Source organism: Anser anser (assembly GCF_964211835.1).
Source record: "Anser anser genome assembly, chromosome: 5".
Lineage (NCBI taxonomy): Eukaryota > Metazoa > Chordata > Aves > Anseriformes > Anatidae > Anser > Anser anser.
Genome location: NC_139725.1, coordinates 61,854,754 through 61,871,798, shown reverse-complemented (window position 1 = coordinate 61,871,798; position 17,045 = coordinate 61,854,754). Strand labels below are relative to the sequence as shown.

Sequence of the window (17,045 nt, the reverse complement as noted above, 5' to 3'; positions counted from 1 at the left end):
ATGACATTTGATACCACGTAAAATTGTGTTATGTGAAGCTTACTGCCTACCTGTTATTTCAATAACACTTTGTGTCTACTTCTACACTAGGTGCTTTGTGTCAGTTAACCTAACAAAATGGTTTTTGTCTTTCCACACAGATGATGTTTTTATTTCTCAATATGCTACTGGCCAGAAGGAGGCTTTGAGAGCAGTATTAAAGCAAAAGTAAGTCCGTGTTGTTGTGCTGTTCTATTTTTGTGCATACAGTACATAACTTCCTCAGTTTCTGCCAAAATGTATAGCTGGTAAGGAAAGAGTATTTTTTTTTCCCTCTGTTAGTATTTTTCTGTCTATAAAGGTGTTTTCAGTTTATTTTATCATTCAGAGGTCACTGAAATATCTTGTTTGTTTTGCGTATCTTTGTAATGTCTTTAAACTACTTAATGTTTTCATGATACAAGAGCCAGGCAAGATTTGTTCAAACAGAAAAGCCATCTAGTGCCAAACTCACATAGGATGTTTTTAAAGACCTATAAGAATATATGCTGTTTATCCGTAGGCTGGAAATCTTCAAAATCAAAAATGATTTAGGAAGACTACATGAAATATAACCTGTAAACACATCTGTCATTGTGGTTGCAGTTGTCATATGGAAATGATTTTTATACTAGAAACTGTAACATAACCGCAAGAAATTTCTTGTGTCATACTAAAATATCAGAATATTTTTTTTTCTTGGACATCAAGGAGAAAGAAATGAAGTAGAAATGCTTGTATATTTAGTGATTCCAGTGGTAAATGTAGGAAACCGTTTGCTTGGAGGGCATTTTGATGCTTTCTCATTGCTTTCAATGCTTTTTATAGGAACTTGTTTATTTTTACAGAACTCAGAATACTCCTGTATTTAAGGAGGTGAAGGTACAGCTCTTGGGAAATGCCTCCACTGAAAGAAAGGAAACTGTTACTCAAGACACCAGGCCAACACACAGGGAAGCTGATTCTGCAACAACCATCGCAGCAGCAACTGCTGCTGCCATTGCTACCACAGCTCCACTTCTCAAAGTAAGTAGCTTGCGGTAATATTAATTCTTTGTCCTCTTTAACATAATAGATCTTCTAAGGAAGCTTGAAGTGATTGGTGGTAGAACCAAAGGGAACTGAATGTCTTGAATGTTTTCTGTGCTAGTGATTTCAGACTTACCGTTACAGCAGAGAGAGCTAACTTGGATTTGACTAAGTGAGATTTGGCTGCTTATGGACAGAGACCATTTAATTTATCCTTTAGAAGAATTTCATAGTATGGCTAATCCACCAGACATTATGGCCAGCTGGTATTTTTTTGTGTATGTCTTTTGGGAAGCAAATCCGTCCACGATGATGAGAAGAGTGTTTTGCTGTCTTCACGCTTGCACAATTTTTACAGTAAGTTTTATTTATTTATTTATTTATTTTTCCTTAGGTTCAAAATGATTTGGAAGCAAAAGTTAACTCGGTTTCAGCATTACTTCATAAACTACAGGAGACCGATAGACAACTGCAGCGTGTTGCTGAACGGCAAACAAATACGAAGACTCAGTATGAGAATCCCCAGTGTCATGAAAGAGTTGCTGAGCTTGAAAAACAAATGAATACTTTAATGCAGCAACGGATTCAGCATTTGGAAAAGTTACAGGAGCAACAAATGAATATTCAGGTATCTGTGTAAAATGGCAGAAACTCTTGCTTATTTCTTTTGTATCTCAGTGTCAATATTATAACCATTTGTTTTTAAAATTTGATTTAGATTTTGATTTGATTTATTTCTGGTTCTGGAAAATCAATAAATCCACCTGTTCCAGATTGCTGTTTCCTCTCCCTGCGCCTCCCAACCCCAGTAATTCTTCTGTCTGCAAAAAGTTAATGCAAAAATTGTGGGAATGAGAACATTTTCCTAAGAAGTTGGTTAGACCTTTGCTAATTGAGGGAACTTTAATTTAGTAACTAGCTGGTCACACTAAAAATCTAAGGAAAATTAGTTTGTTTCTTTGGACGGTCTTGCATGCTTCTTGGAAAGGAAGAGTAACGTGCAAACATGTTTGTGTTCTGAGACTGTTGTAAATGCTTTTTTTTTTCTCTTCTAAGTATCATGTCAAAATCTGATTAATATGATTACATGACAAGTGTTCCTGTTTAAAGTTTTATTGAGAAGCTAATGCATGTATAAGAAATTCATTATAATTCTTCTCTTTTAGTCTCATCTCATTAGCTCTGCAGGCAACGTAAGTGGCTTACAGCAAATTCGCCTACCATCTTCCAGTCTCATGACAAAACAGCCTGAGAAGGCAGAACAGCAATTGCTTACTAACAATGATATGTCTTCATGTCAGAAGAATTTATTTTCTACCAGAGGTCCACCTGTCCCAGGTGAAGACAAATTCTTAAGATCTTAATTTCAGTGTTAGTTCTGCATTGATTTTGTTTCAGTTAATATTGGATTACAGACTGCAATAGCAGTGAGTAGTAAACATTTCTTCTGTATAATTGGTTTTATGACATAATATACTGTATATCATAAAACACTTATTCTGAAAATGTTCCAGTTTAAAGTGAGAGTTTGGTACTTTCTAACTGTGTAGTCTGCACCAATTTGATTTCATTTGTGAGGCCTAGATTTACACAAAATATTTTTACTGACAAATAAACTGTGTGGAAGCTTGTATTGAGCTAGCTCATAGTATTAGTTGGTGGTTTTTTGTTGTTTTTTGCTTGTTTTGATCCTTTTATAGTAGTACTTGGAAATATGACATTTTCTTCCTGTTTACTTTTTTATCTAGTTCTGTAATATTTCACATTTCTGTGAAAATTTCTTAACGTTGGCATGCATTTTTTTCTCCAAATTTGTTTTCATATTAAGAGAATTCTTAACATATTTAAATAACTATATATATTTTTCCCCCCTCTGAAGCCTATTCAAGTCACTTCCGGAGTAGTGGAATTCATACACAAAAATCTCCTCTAAAGACACCAGTTCCTCGGAGTTATGTTCCGGAACCTGTATCAAAAAATGTGAAAATTTCAAGGAAAGAAAACCCTATAACAGAAAAGGAAAATGTTCCCAAATCCACACATGAAGGTATGGTGAGTAAGTTACTCCTGTCTTCCACTAGCATGAGCAGTATGATCTGGGATTTATTCTGTGTGTTCTTCCCTCTTCTGAGGTGTTGTGTTGCTAGTATGTAGATACTTACACTCAGAATATTGGAAAGTGCGTTTGGGAAAGGTTCATGTTGGAAATGTCAGCTACTCGTAACCACCTAAAGATTTAATGACAGTACCATGCTATCCTATCGCTTTAGACAGAATTTGTCACTGAAATATATTGTGACTTCAAAAGTTAAAGACAATAACTACTCGTTGTCAGGTTTAAAGAAGATGATACAAAATAATGTAAAATGGGAAAGCTACTCAATAACTTTGTTATCACTGGCTGAATTTACTTTTTTCACACAAATGTATCCACAGGGTCTCTGGGTTACAGCAATTAAAATAGTATGTGCAAAGCAAAATGAGTCATTTTCTTTTACTACTTGAGATCAATTTAATGGTGTGAAACTTGGTTTTGAACATTTCATCAAAAAGTAAAGCACCTTTTTTAGTTGGTGTTTAGGAGAATTGCTTGAGGATCTAAGACAGAAGAAGACCATTTAAAAGATCCAGGCATTGTACTTGTAGCATCACGGACAAAATGCCGGTTGGTGTCTTCATCAGATTTTTCTTAGATGTCTGCTTCTGTCTCTCTTTTTTTCAATGCTGTCACTTTGTTCTCTGGGCCAAGAATAAATGAAGCCAGGTGAAGGAAGAAGAACAAATCTGTGACCCTATGGACAAAATGTTCCTCTGTGACTCAGTTAATTGCTTGTCATGGTTTCATTCATCTGTTTTTTGACGCTGCTAATAGAAAGCAATCGCAGTAAGATAGATCAGTGTGAATGTTTTCATGTGACTTGTCATATCTAAAGTAAGCATTTATTAAAAAAAAAAAAAAAAGGCAACATTATTTTTACTGTCCTTGTTGGGTGTTACAGAATAATGCAGTATTTGGAAAGGAAAGAAGGCCACAAAGTTGATCAAAGGGCTGGAGCACCTCTCCTACCAAGGCTGAGGGAGTTGGGTTGTTCAATTTGCAGAAGAGAAGGGAAGACCTTAGAGTGTCCTTCCAGTAACTAAAGGGGACCTACAGGAAAGCTGGGGAGGGACTCTGTCAGGGAGTGGAGTGATAGGACAAGATGTAATGGTTTTAAACTAAAAAAGGGGAGATTTAGGTTAGATATAAGGAAGAAGTTCTGTACTATGAAAGTGATGAGATGGTGGAACAGGCCGCCCCGAGAAGTTGTGACTGCCCCGTCCCTGGAAGTGCTCAAGGCCAGGTCGGTTGGAGCTTTGAACAACCTGATCTAGTGGAAGGTGTCTCTGCCCATGGTGGGGCTGGAATTAGGTGATATTTAAGGTCCTTTCCAATCCAAACTATTCTGCGATTCTATGAAAATAAAGTATTATATGTATTGAACAAACTTAACAGTACACGTAACTGTTTCTTCTGTTCTGCTGTAGGTGGAGGGAGACTTCTTGAGCATATTCTGAATCCTCAAGAAACTCTAGTGAGACAAAGGGATTCTTCTGAGAAGGCAACGTTAAACAATAATCAAACAAGCTGGCATTCCAGGATAGACAGGTAAATAAATGCAACAACCCTAAATTGAGGAACATTGTTTTTTGTTAATTTTAATGAGATTGATGGTGTAATTGAATCACTGGAGTGGTTCTTGAGTCTGATAAAGCTGTGCTTGAAGTAAAACACTGGAGCCCAACTATTTCTGTGGTGCTTTTGCATTTCTGTCGTACTGAGGGCAGATGTAGGCTAGTTGGTGGGTCAGGTTGTAACGCCATTTTCAGAGGTGAGGGGGTATCACTCGGAGTGCTTTTCTGCCTTCTGAACATATTACTTCTATCCCAGTGGCTTGGGCAGTAGTGTCAGGAAGCCAGCTATGCAGGCACTGTGTTAAAATGGAATTCTCTTGTCAGTGAGACTCCAAGCTATGTACTTATTGGAGCTATATGAGAACATTTTGTTGGGAAGGAGCAGCATCAGTTTCTAAGGTTTAGAATAGGTCAAAGACATTTTCTTAGCTATCTAGTCTGAAACACGTTTTTCCCCAGGCAATAATTGGATATCATAATTTCAGTAATATAATGAAAAATGCCTAAAGATGTACTGTCTTATGATAGTATGAACAAAAGTATGATTTTTTTTTTTTCAGATGGACAGGTTTTCAAACTTAAAATGCTGCTCTGCTAGATCTGAATTTTAAATGTAGTTTCACTGTTCAAAATGCAAGCATACAGCTCAAGGTATTAAGCAATAAACAGAGATCTCAATAACCTGTCTGTAACCTCAGATAAAAAAGCAAATTCTGTTTTGCATAAAGGTTTGGTAAGTGCATGCGCAGTGTCAGTCAGCTACTTTTTTGGGCCATGTGAGGAGCCATGAAACTTACAGTAACAAGTATTTCTTCCATCAGGCCTACTGCTTTGCATGTAGACTCATGCCCTGCTTTTGAAAGCCCCTTCCAAAATTGCAGTTCAATTGAGAAAACGGTGAAAAAAGCAGATGATTTACTTGAAGATCTTGGCCAGTTAAGAAAACAAATGCACAACATTGTACAGGTAAAATACATAGTGTTAGAATGTCCCAGAGTTTGAATAAGGGGAATAAAAAAATGCTGAGAAAAACTTACAAGACTAACATTTGTATATTTGTTCACAATGGCATGAAATAGTGGTTTTATTTTTATTTATTTTTTTTTTAATGTGGAAGGGATTTGAGCCTGGGTAATGGTGTTGCAATGGGTGTGCAATAGCCTAGACTGTAGAGAGTCTTACTTCCATTCTACCATATATAAGACAGTGAAAAATAAAAAAATATTTATTCATTTTATTGGAAGATATTTGGATATTTTCAGTGCTTGTTTTCTGCTGGCTCTCTTCCCGTGATGTTGGAGCTACAGAGCTGATGTAATAGTTCCATTAGGGAAAGCTCAATGCACTCGTGCACTTTAGCACTAGGGATGATTTAAGCTAATTCCTTTCTCATTTTGCCATTTCTTTGTAAAGTGTTGCTGTATATTCAGAAAACATAGCTTAATCTCATTGTATTGTACAGTATAGCTGATACATTTGATACCCCATTTCACAGATTTTCGTAATGTGTTAGTGGATGGCATTTTTAACTTTTCATATTAGTAAGAGAGCATATGTCACGTGCCCCTTTTACATCACAAATATTTGCATACCACTATTGCTAAAAACTTACATTGAATAACACCCTGGGATGGACAACACAACAGGGTGAGACAGGAGAAGCAAAGGTGGGTAAGAAATTGCAGAAGTAAATGGTTTCAAATTTTTTCTTTATTGAAGAAGAAAAAGTCACTAGGAAGACAAAGATGACTTCAACAAATGTGGGGTTGAGTCGACTAGGTACTTAGCTAATGACTTCTTATCATTGCTTGAGTTCTGTAGAGTTAGAGAATAAATGCTTGGGATGAATGACCACTAGCTTACCATGAGTAAGTGGAAGGTCTGAGGTAACTGAGATTGGTGGAGATGGAACAGAAGGTGGTGCTCTAACCCAAAAGAAGTGTTTTGTGAGGTGTAGGTGTTCACAAGAAATTCATTGTGCCCATTGAAATTGATCGAATATCCACTCTAGATTTTACCTTGACAGCTCTGTCTTTTGTGTACATTTCAAGATCTCTTCTGTCTTTTTAGGAAGCAGATTTATGGAAATCAGACATGAATGATCTTATTAAGGTATACTTTGAATTTACTTTTTTTAAGAGTATAGTACTGAAACTGTTTTGAATATGCTTGCAGTGAGATAACACTGTGGTAACTATTGCATATCTATTTTTTTTTTGAAAAAAAAAGTTGCTTATATGTACAGATTACGTTACTCAAAGTAAGATGTAACTTGTTCATTGTCTTGTCTTATTCAATCTTAATGAACTGTCTTGAGGGAATGATGCAGAAGTCAGAAAGTTTCCTCCTTGAACAGGCATGGTGTGGAATGCTAACTTAATTGCCATTTCATTCTCTGGGTCTAATTGGCAAGTCTACATCATTTTAATTTGAACGTGTATCTGTATTTCTTAGGTGAAATTCATAAGAGTACGTAAGTGAAAAGCTGATAGTTGCTTCATTGTTTCTTATGAAAATGAAAAGACAGCAAAAGGGAGAGGGGATCATGGTGAATGTTGAGATGTGGTGCTTTGCTGTTAAAACTCACATATTTTGCCTGGTGTTTCTTGGGACGGTGTTGCCAAATGAGTGCATGTATTTAGTGGACTTTGGTTTTTACTATGTTTTTAATTATACTTTACTGTTACATGGACAGAGTTGCATGTAGTACCTCCTGCATATACCCAAGTGCCATTTTTTCACATACTTACTAGCTTTACGTTGTTTCTCTAAGTTGGTACGTTATAGATTAGCATCTGAGTCCTTTTAGTTCTCGTCCCTCTTGACTTTTAAGTGTATTTGCAATCTACTGAAAGTTCTTGAGTAATTGAAGCTGCTGATAGTACATGTGGACAGTCTCTCATCTGCTGGGACTTGAACAGAAATTCTGATCAGGGTGTAGCAAACTGAATTAAAAGATCTGATTAAAAGGTAGTGGTTCTGTTTCAATTTCAGTCAAAAAACCCTGCTATTGCATCAGATGTTCCTGAAGATCATCAGCTCATTAAACCATCCATCCTTCAAAATGTTAAAGCACCAAAATCTCTACTGAGGGAAGCTAAAAGGATTTTGAGAGGAGTTCAAAGCAGTAAAAAAGTTCTTGAAGAAAATTTGGAAGCCATTATTCGTGCAAAAGATGGGGATGCCATGTATACGTTTATTAATGCCTTGACAACGAACAGGTTAGACCCTATTATTCAGTGCTTTGTGTGTCTATTCATTCCACGTGCTCACCTTTCATTACCTCTCTTACAAATTTTTGAATTCCATATATTGAAGAACTAGTGCAGTTCCCTGGGGGAAAAAAAAAGTATTTATTGATTGACTCTTCTTAGAAGTCACGATGTGATACTTTTGAACTTGAAATGTTTTTTGAACCTTGTGATGTGAATTGAATTTTTTTGATAGGTACCTGTTACTTCTTTGGATGTTCTGTGCTCCAGAACTTGAAGCTGAATTCTCACACTAACAACTGGACAAACTGTTCAGCTATTGGTAGCAGGGACTAAAAAACTCACTTAGCTTTTTGTAGACAAATTTGCAGTAATAGGAAGACAAAAGAGTAACGTCATCATTCAGAGCTGAAGAGGCTCCGTAAGCCTGTAAATGTTAAAGAATTAGTCATCACGCAGCAGATCTTTTGGTTTTTGAACTTTTGCTTGTCAACTGTTAGTCAATTGTGTTAAATACACCTACTTCAATCAATCATAGTTTTCCAACTGAAATATTGAGCAAGGTAACTCTTCATGTAAAGATCTTCCAGACGTGATATGTGCTATAATTATCTTTTAGAGGAAGTGATAATCTTTGTCATCTGCTTTTTATCTTTTGAGTAGGAATGTTTTTGTAGTCCTGTTTTACCAACTTCTGATCGAAATAGGAACTGACACGTGATGCCACTTGTTCAGAGGTCTTTGTAATAATGTTAGCACGTATCAACAGGACGGTTTTTGTAGGTGGCATTATGTAAGACCAGATTTAGGTTTAGGAAGTTCAGGTAAAGCATGCTCAGTGTCTTTTGGAGACTGTAGACATGCATAATCTTACTTTGTCTGTGTTCTGGTTTTTTGTTTCTGTCATGTTTCGTAGAAAAGGCTGCTACATTCCCAGGAATGGATCAATGCAATTTAAGAAGCATTGTCCTAAAATATTTCCTTCTATTTCAGAGATATATCGGAGGAGATTCGTATCAGAAAGACCGTGGATGAGTGGATTAAGGCAATCAGTGCAGAAATCCAGGTATGGCTGGGGAAAAAATGAGTTCAGGTTCCTTGCGTTATGCTTTTTCATCTCACATTGCTCTTTCATGTTGACAATTAAGCACGATTCATTCACAACTTAAAAACATGAGAAAACTGCTTATTATTACTAGCATGTAGTTTGCTATAACATAATGTTTGCCTCTATTCTAAAACATTCATTGCTTAATGAAAATCACTTGGTCACAGTTGCTCGCTAACATAAAAAAACACTGGCCATTTCTTAGATCTTCAAAGTTATCCACAAACTCTTCTGATAGCCTTGAAGATAAAATCTCCTTTTGCTATGTTTGTTTTATCTTTAGGCTGAAATGGTAAGAAATGATATGGAGCAAGTGAAATATGATCAAAAGGTCCCATGGATCAGGAGAGCCCCGAACATGAAGGCTATGAAGACCAATAAAGAAAGTAAATCAAAACCTCAGAAAATTCAAGGATGCTCAACAAAGAAGCTTTTATCTGTAGCTAAGCCGTTGCAGAAGCAAGCAGAAGATAAGATGAGCAAACAGAGTTTTAGAACTTACTTTTCTTCTGAAAGTTTGCAGGGGAAGGAAAAAAGGGCAGATGTGAGTTCCCAAGTAATTGTTTCCTTTTTGGTAATGACTGCTTTGCTTTAGATTGTAGGATTTGTGTGAAGAAAAGCGTTTGTGTGACTAGTAATTTTAAATGAAAATGATGGTCCTGTTCGGTGTTTTTTCTTGTCAGAATTGTCTTTGCATAACAATGTAGAATTCATTGTTATGTTACAAATTTGGACTATCCAGAATCTGCTATTGCATCTGGCTGTTCGTGTTCTGTATGCAGAAGTTTTAATGTGTACATGCAATGTCTTCTTGCAAAGCTTCTTACTTTTGTTTTAATCTGTAGGCTTTTTGTAACACTACTGTTTTCAAATTTTCATATATTAAGAACTGTAAACCTTTTTTTCTGTGTGTGTGTGTGATAGGGACCTGTTGGTGGAAGTGCACTGGTACAAAATGAAGAGTATCTCAGCCAAGTTTATGGAAAACCAGTTTACCAAGGCCATCGTAGCACACTTAAAAAAGCACCATATCTGAGATTCAACTCTCCCTCTCCCAAATCTAAAATTCAAAGACCTAAAGTGATAGAGTGTGTTAGAGGTAAGTAATTCCCAAATGTGAACAATGTGTTCCTTCCCTTTTTTTTCTATTAGGAATTCCTTGTATTCCTTGTGTTTACCTGCTCGTTCCTTGTGTTTCCCTGCTCTACAATTTAATGCTTAAGCAATTGCAGGAGGGTTGTAAGATACTCCTTTCAAAACTGAACAATAACAGCAGGTCTTCAGATTTGTTTGCCTTGTACCTCACTTATTTTGGATTGTCCAGTTCATACTTACACTACTGTTAAGTTTAGAAATATATTTATTATTGCACAAGTCTTAAACTGAATTGCTGAAAGGAATAGAAAGTAATTACAAGAGTGCCTGGAAGTTGAGTGTGTTGAAAGACTAACCCAGCTTTTGATAAAGGTTAGTGAGGGATGTGTATTCCTTGTGTAAGGTTTATCCAGTCATGTCATTTAATTGACTTAACTTATTCAGAGTTAAGAAAACTTCTGAGATTTGGAAGATTAAAGAAGCCTGATACTGCTTTTCCCACCTCTAATATGTGAATTGAGAAATGAAAATTGAAATTTATTGGAATGAAGATGACATCTATTAACCTGTAAAAATTGAAAGACGTTAATCGGAAGCATTGGTTCAGTTCACTAAATAGCAATAACTCTTTTGTTACTCAAGTCAGATTTAAATGCAGAGTATAACTTTTTTTTGTACTAACTTGTTATTTAATTGATGAAGGTTATTAGTTGATAATGAATTTTATTCATTAGTTATGTACAAAGTGTTAAGATCAGAAGATTCTAATTTTCAAACCTATTAGGAATGTTAAAAGAAATGAAATCGTATCTGGCACAGGTAAGTGTAGATAAACTTTATCTTGAGTTAGTAGAATTGAATGCGTACTCTGGTAAAATTCATCCATTCATTAAAAATAGTCTTTATTTCGGTTTTTAAAATTAATGTTTTTAAGACTACTAGTGTTCTTTATTGAAAGTTGTTTTACACACTGTTAGGAGGTAAAAAAAAACAAAACCTTGCAAGATACCAACAAAACAGTGAGGACTAGAAAATCAAAGCAAAGGAAGCAATAGTAGAGTAGAGTGAAGTAGGAAAACAAATTCAGTGTTTGCCTAGGTATTTATGTTGGAGGTATGGAAAAGTGTAGGATTGTATCTGAAGTGGATGTTCAGAATATGAGTTCCTATTTTTCTTTGTTTCAGAGGCCTTTTGCTCTGAATATTCTCACAGTTGATATCTTTATGGAATTTTCTCAGTATTTTTTGTTGAGTCTTTCACAAATCATTAACAGTTTGAAATTATACATCTTAGATTTGTCTGTTTTAATGGGATCTGTTTTATTTTCCAGTTATCTTTTCAAAACGTACTGTTTCTTAATATGGTGATTAAGATTATCTACAATAGATCCATCAGAAAAACTAATGTGTAGGATTAAGGGGAGACTTAGAGGTCATTACTACTGTTACTGTTAATAACTAGAATGCTTGTTACGAAGGATGAAGCTTAATCAAAGAATTTTCCAAAGTGGTTGTACTGTTATTTTCATTATGACTGAAGCAATGGAGGGTGACTGCTCTTCTTCTCTATATCTGTACAGAAAAGAGTGTAGTCAAGATACTAGTTTCCTTAATTGAAAGTTGTTAGGAGGTAAAAAAGATTGCAATCCTAACACATTGTTAGGAGGTAAAGAAGATTGCAAGATACCAACAAAACTGTGAGGACTAGAAAATCTCAGCAAAGAAAACAACAGTGGAGTGCGGAAGGAAAAAAAACGACAACAAACAAGGACTTTTAGTTTCTTCTCCCCGCATCAGAGAGCGAGCAAATTACATGATAAAGGATCATCATCAAGAGAAATATTGTATTAAGTTTAAGAGGCAGTTAAAGTGATGGTGGGCACAATCAAGATTATAGGGTGAGCATCAGTGGAAAAAGAGTGCAGTATTTGTTAGCTTTCCTATTCACTTCTTGTTCTCGTGCTGATGGCACTCATGCAGGAAAAATACACTTGATGCAGTCTTAACTGTCACTTCTTTTTAAAAATAGTGTTTTCATTATAACTGTCAAAATATTATATTCTGTATGAAATAAGACATTAATATGACAAAGGCAGCCACTTAACGAGACCATGTTTTTAGGCCATAAAAATGTATGGTATAAAACATTGAATTTATGTCCTTGGAAACTAGCACTGCTATTATTTTTTTCAGTTATGGTGTACATCCGTAGTGTCAAATCCTCAGAATAGTACAAGAATCTATTGTTAAGCATAGTGTAGTCGTTAGGTGATTTCCTGGCACTTTTCTTATGACTGCTCTATAACTCAGTTGTGATCCATGAGGAAAAAGTGTTACTGGTAGGAAGTATTTGCAGTTCTCAAAACTCCCTTGAAAACATGTTGTGTAGTCTTGGTAAAGATCAAAAAGACTTCTGAAAACTGAATTTATTTTTAACTGGTGAAAACTTGGTATGTGAAAACAACCTGCCTTGTTTTTAGAAATGACAGGGTGCTCATTTGAAGGATCAGTATGATATATCACTCTTTTTGACTCTATTGGCAGTGCTGCACACCTGTAATTTAGTTTATTCTGTACATAATTTTTTGAATGAAATGTGTGTTAGTAAGCACTTAGGAACCTCATAGTTAATGCTACACTACAGTGACCTCAAAGATTTGGACTGAGAACAGACACTCCTTTAAAAATATTGAATCAGCAGTTCTACTTTTGCTGAGTCCTGAATGACATTTTTCATCTTGATTTATAGGGTTCTTGTCTTTTGGAGGTCACAACCTTTCCAGGGAGTCCAATTTTATCCTTTCAGAAACAATACCTCGTGAAGAGACAGGACAAGTGTGTTGGGTGTTGTCCCCACATCCCTGCCCACACCCCCCACATAAATCCAATTATCCTAAGTAGTTCATTTGATCTTTTGACACTAAGGATGTTCTACTGCTGGCATGTTTAATTTGGTAGTGGCGATGAAACTTAAAGGTGCAAATTGCATGCAGTTGTAATAAGCTGCTCCTGTGCTTTAGCTTGTTTTCTGTTGGAGGCAAATAGTAAATGAAAGAGAAAACTAGGTACTGGATCCATGCTGAATTTAATCTTCCAGGTCTCCTGAATGTGGCAAATACAGTTTAAAAGGTATTTGCTTGAAAACAGAATGAACTCTGGATAGCCTTTACCCAAAGTAATACTGTTCCAAGTCATTAAGTCATACTACAGCAGTGCAGCCACATGTGTGTTTGCAGTAATAAAGCCATCATAAAAATCATTTCTCCATTTCACGTCAGATTGCAGTTACAGAAAATTGCAGTTATTTTATTTGCTGTCAAGAAACAAAATAAGGCACCCTTGTATCCTTATCTAAGGGAAGAAAGGAAGAAGATGGAATTTCTTTGGCGTGTCATTTACAACAATAGTGCTCCTATGAATATTTAACCTATTTCCAAGTTTTCTAACTTTGACGGCTTTAGGCTGAGGACAGCCTTTGTTTTGATACTGGCATTACTTGTCTTTGACTTTTATATGACAGTTGGTCAGGTTGCTTAACTTTTGTGCTCTCCTGCATCTTGCTAATAAAATGGAAAAGTAATGCTTCAGTGTTCTACATGAGTCTCATGATGAAAAAATTGTTGGATGTTTTTGTGGACTGCTATTCTGAAAGAGGCAGTTACAGCAGGAAAGTATAACTAATAAAATTAGAAACAGATCCCTACTCCTCTATAATAAAAGTGTAAATAAAATGAAACAAAATTGAGTAAGCACTTTAAAGCATGAGGCTCTTTAAAAAATCTTGCATGTATTAGACATGGTTAGTTTTTGCCTTCATGGAATTGCACCCAGATATTCCCTTCCTGGCCTTGATGTACCAGGTGATAAAAGGCTTTAAAATTATTGCAAGTAGTTGGCCTTGAGCTTGATTGGTTGGAAAATCCAGACTTATTAAATGACTCTTTTTTGTTAGAGCAGTCCACTGAGCTTGTGTTAAATTACTGTTAGAATAAGGATGTTTATTTAAGACTGAAATGGCCATCTGGAGAGCCTCTTTTCAGTCATTTTATAACTTTCTCAACCATTTTCTTTGCAAATAAACTGTAGTGACTAGTGCTGTAGTGCTTGGTTTCTTCTGGGAAGTTAGGAAAAAAATCCAGCTATTCACACTTTAATGAGCAAGTGAATTTCTTAGAGGGAAAAAAAAAAAGCTGGAGTTGTTTTCTTACATAATTTGAACTAATAAATATATGTAAACACCAGGTTTTTAAAACTAAGTTTAATTAAATGTCTAGTTTCTGCCCAGTGCAAATAAACTTTTCAGGGGGAAATGAAAAGTTGAAAGCAATTAAAATGAGGTGCTGCGTGTATACAGTACTTAATCATTCTTACTGTGAGAACCGTGTTTTTACAAGTTGGCGGTATTACAGATACGTTGCCAATTTCTGTTTTTACTCAGAAGTTCAAGGCCAGGGGAGACCGTTAGATCATGTAGTACGACCTCTCCTAAATCACAAGCCACTGAACTGTATCTATTTATGTTACTGAGTCCAGTAATTTGTCTTTGACTAAAGAATGATTTTTCTGGCTAATCTATGCTTGAAGAAAGGCATGTGTGCATCATTTAAAGACATGAGAAATTCTGCCCTTAATTACTTTTTCCTGTGGCTACAAGTAACCTTATGGTTCAAAAGTAAATGGGACACTTTAAATTTAGTACCTGATCTGTAGTGAGTGTTTGGATTCAGTTTACAGCTACTTCAGTTTCCAGTTGACTTCCCTAAAAAAATTAAAATGGTCTTTTAATGCCCAATCTATTTTAATATTTACAGAGATACAGGGTTAGAACTGAACGCTGTGTTGTCATAGATGGAAGTCATCTGCTCCACCTTACTTCTGTCTTGTTGAGATATCTGAGGACTACGTTTATCCACTTCACCACAACACTGTATTCTGTTTTCTCATTGCTTTGTTTATCCAACATGACCTTAACGCCTTTTTCAGACACTTCTTTCTGATCTGCATTTTCTGATTGAAGAGTTATGACTTGCTGTTCTTGTTTGTATGCTTATAACCCACAATCTGTGTGCACTAAAAGGCCACTCTTTTGAGTGGATTGGCTTACTTCTGTGTCTGTATTCTTAAAAGTCAAGTTATCAATCTTTACTATCCCTAAATGTTGACTTTTATTATTCAATTAATTAGTAATACGAACAAAGCTAAAAAGAGTGTTTATTGACATGTTAACCGGTCATTTATATATGAAGGGTGATGATTAGTAACAACAGAGGTCTAAGATATTTTATATATATTTATATATATATATATAATACAGATTCAGCTACTCAAAAATTATAACTTTAACTCATTTACTAATGCCAATACTAAGATACTTGACATAGCACCATTAGATTCTGCCCTTCCAGTCTTGCACCCTCATTCCCTCCATATTCCACAGCAAAAATTTGTAGCTGTTTCAGTTGAAGGGTTATTTTAGTAGTGTGTGGTGTTACTGTGTTCGGACATGCATTGATCTGTGCAATTTATCTGGCTCTTGTTTCAGGTACAAAGGTAAAGTCAGCAAGAACACAGACTTGTTCTCATGCACAGAAGGTAGTAACCAGTCCCAAAAGCCAGCATCCTTTATATGCTCTTTCTCAAGAAAATCAATATCTTTTTAGTCCAAATAAAGATGTACCAGCTGGCTGCGGTCCACTTGAAGGTCACCTAATTCCTATGGCTATTCCACTGGGTAAGAGCAAATAACCTGTAAAAGGGATGTGTGTAGGTTAATATGTGCTGTTTTGTGGAAATGCAACTTCCATCTTCTCAAGTCAGTGATTTGCCCTGGTCCGTGAGATTTACATCTGCCTTTCTTTTGGGAAATGTTTGTGGGAGAACATTTGAAATGTGCTGGTTCTTTTAATTCTTCATGCTGGCTATCTGGCTGCACCCTGGCTGAGGTGTATATTATTTGTATAGCTGTACATACCTTCTTTGGTATGCTTTCCATTTCTAGGGCTCATGTTCTGGCTTCAAGTTTGGTATCTGTGTAAGTAAGAACTAACCATTAGGGCTTGAATTCAACATCAACGATGACTTCAGCCCAACAATTTCAGCATGATTCTGCCAAACACACTAATTCATTTTCATGGCTTCAGTATTTTTGGACTTCCAGTAGAACCTCTATACAGGCCTTGTTTCAGGAAAGGTTACTATTATGTTAGCATTTAAATATGATAGTTATTAAATAAAAAGTAAGGGAGTCTCAAATCAAAATTTGATGGATACTAACCTAAGTGTAATAGTATTTTGAATATAGTTAAGAAAATGTGAGGGGAGGAGGAGCATGGTACGTAATTTTTGACTGACAAAAACGGTGTAGTTATTCTTATTTTCAGCAATAGGTGTCACCCTAGTCAAGTAAACTGAATAGTTGCAGAAAATGGCTGTGGCAAGTTTACAGTTTTCGCTCAGAAAGTCTTAAATTTACTTGGTGAAGCATAGTGCTTTAGTCAGTTGTAGTGGGTAAAATACAGACTTGTTCTGTAATTGTGTATGAGATCTTAGTCTGTTTCATGTAAAACACTGATACAATTTAATTTTACTTAGTTTATTAATTTACAGATTTGTTTTAAAGATTTTTATTTATATATATAAATATTTTTTAACACTTTTCTTAGGTCAAACCCAAATTAGTGACATCTCCCTGCAGCCTGCTGGAGTAGTTATAGGTAAACCCCATCCTGTTACAATCACGACATCTCTTCCTCAAGCACCACCAAAGCCTCCAGTTGAGATAAAAAAACCAAACATAGCTGTGATAGAGATGAGATCAGAGAAAAAGGATCCACCTCAGTTGTCTGTGCAGGTATGTATCAAGAATGATGGTTATTTGTTTATTTTAACAAATGAATGCTAAATAAAGACAGT

General features: G+C 35.7%; 1 protein-coding gene across 11 annotated transcripts in view; it reads left to right on the top strand.

Moving 5' to 3' along the window:
- The window catches only part of KIAA0586, a 70,604-nt gene that overhangs the window by 4,023 nt on the left and 49,536 nt on the right, over positions 1-17,045 (top strand). For all 11 annotated transcript variants that reach the window (XR_014584757.1, XR_014584758.1, XR_014584759.1 and 8 more), the window contains exons 4-17: positions 141-207; positions 867-1,044; positions 1,442-1,675; positions 2,214-2,385; positions 2,927-3,094; positions 4,573-4,693; positions 5,541-5,685; positions 6,790-6,831; positions 7,714-7,940; positions 8,925-8,997; positions 9,323-9,583; positions 9,964-10,138; positions 15,676-15,864; positions 16,796-16,983. Coding sequence is in view for 4 of the 11 variants with exons in the window: in XM_083837166.1 (XP_083693292.1) it covers positions 141-207; positions 867-1,044; positions 1,442-1,675; positions 2,214-2,385; positions 2,927-3,094; positions 4,573-4,693; positions 5,541-5,685; positions 6,790-6,831; positions 7,714-7,940; positions 8,925-8,997; positions 9,323-9,583; positions 9,964-10,138; positions 15,676-15,864; positions 16,796-16,983 (2,240 nt within the window). In the remaining 7 variants the exon portion in view is untranslated. The remainder of the gene's footprint in view (positions 1-140; positions 208-866; positions 1,045-1,441; positions 1,676-2,213; positions 2,386-2,926; positions 3,095-4,572; positions 4,694-5,540; positions 5,686-6,789; positions 6,832-7,713; positions 7,941-8,924; positions 8,998-9,322; positions 9,584-9,963; positions 10,139-15,675; positions 15,865-16,795; positions 16,984-17,045) is intronic.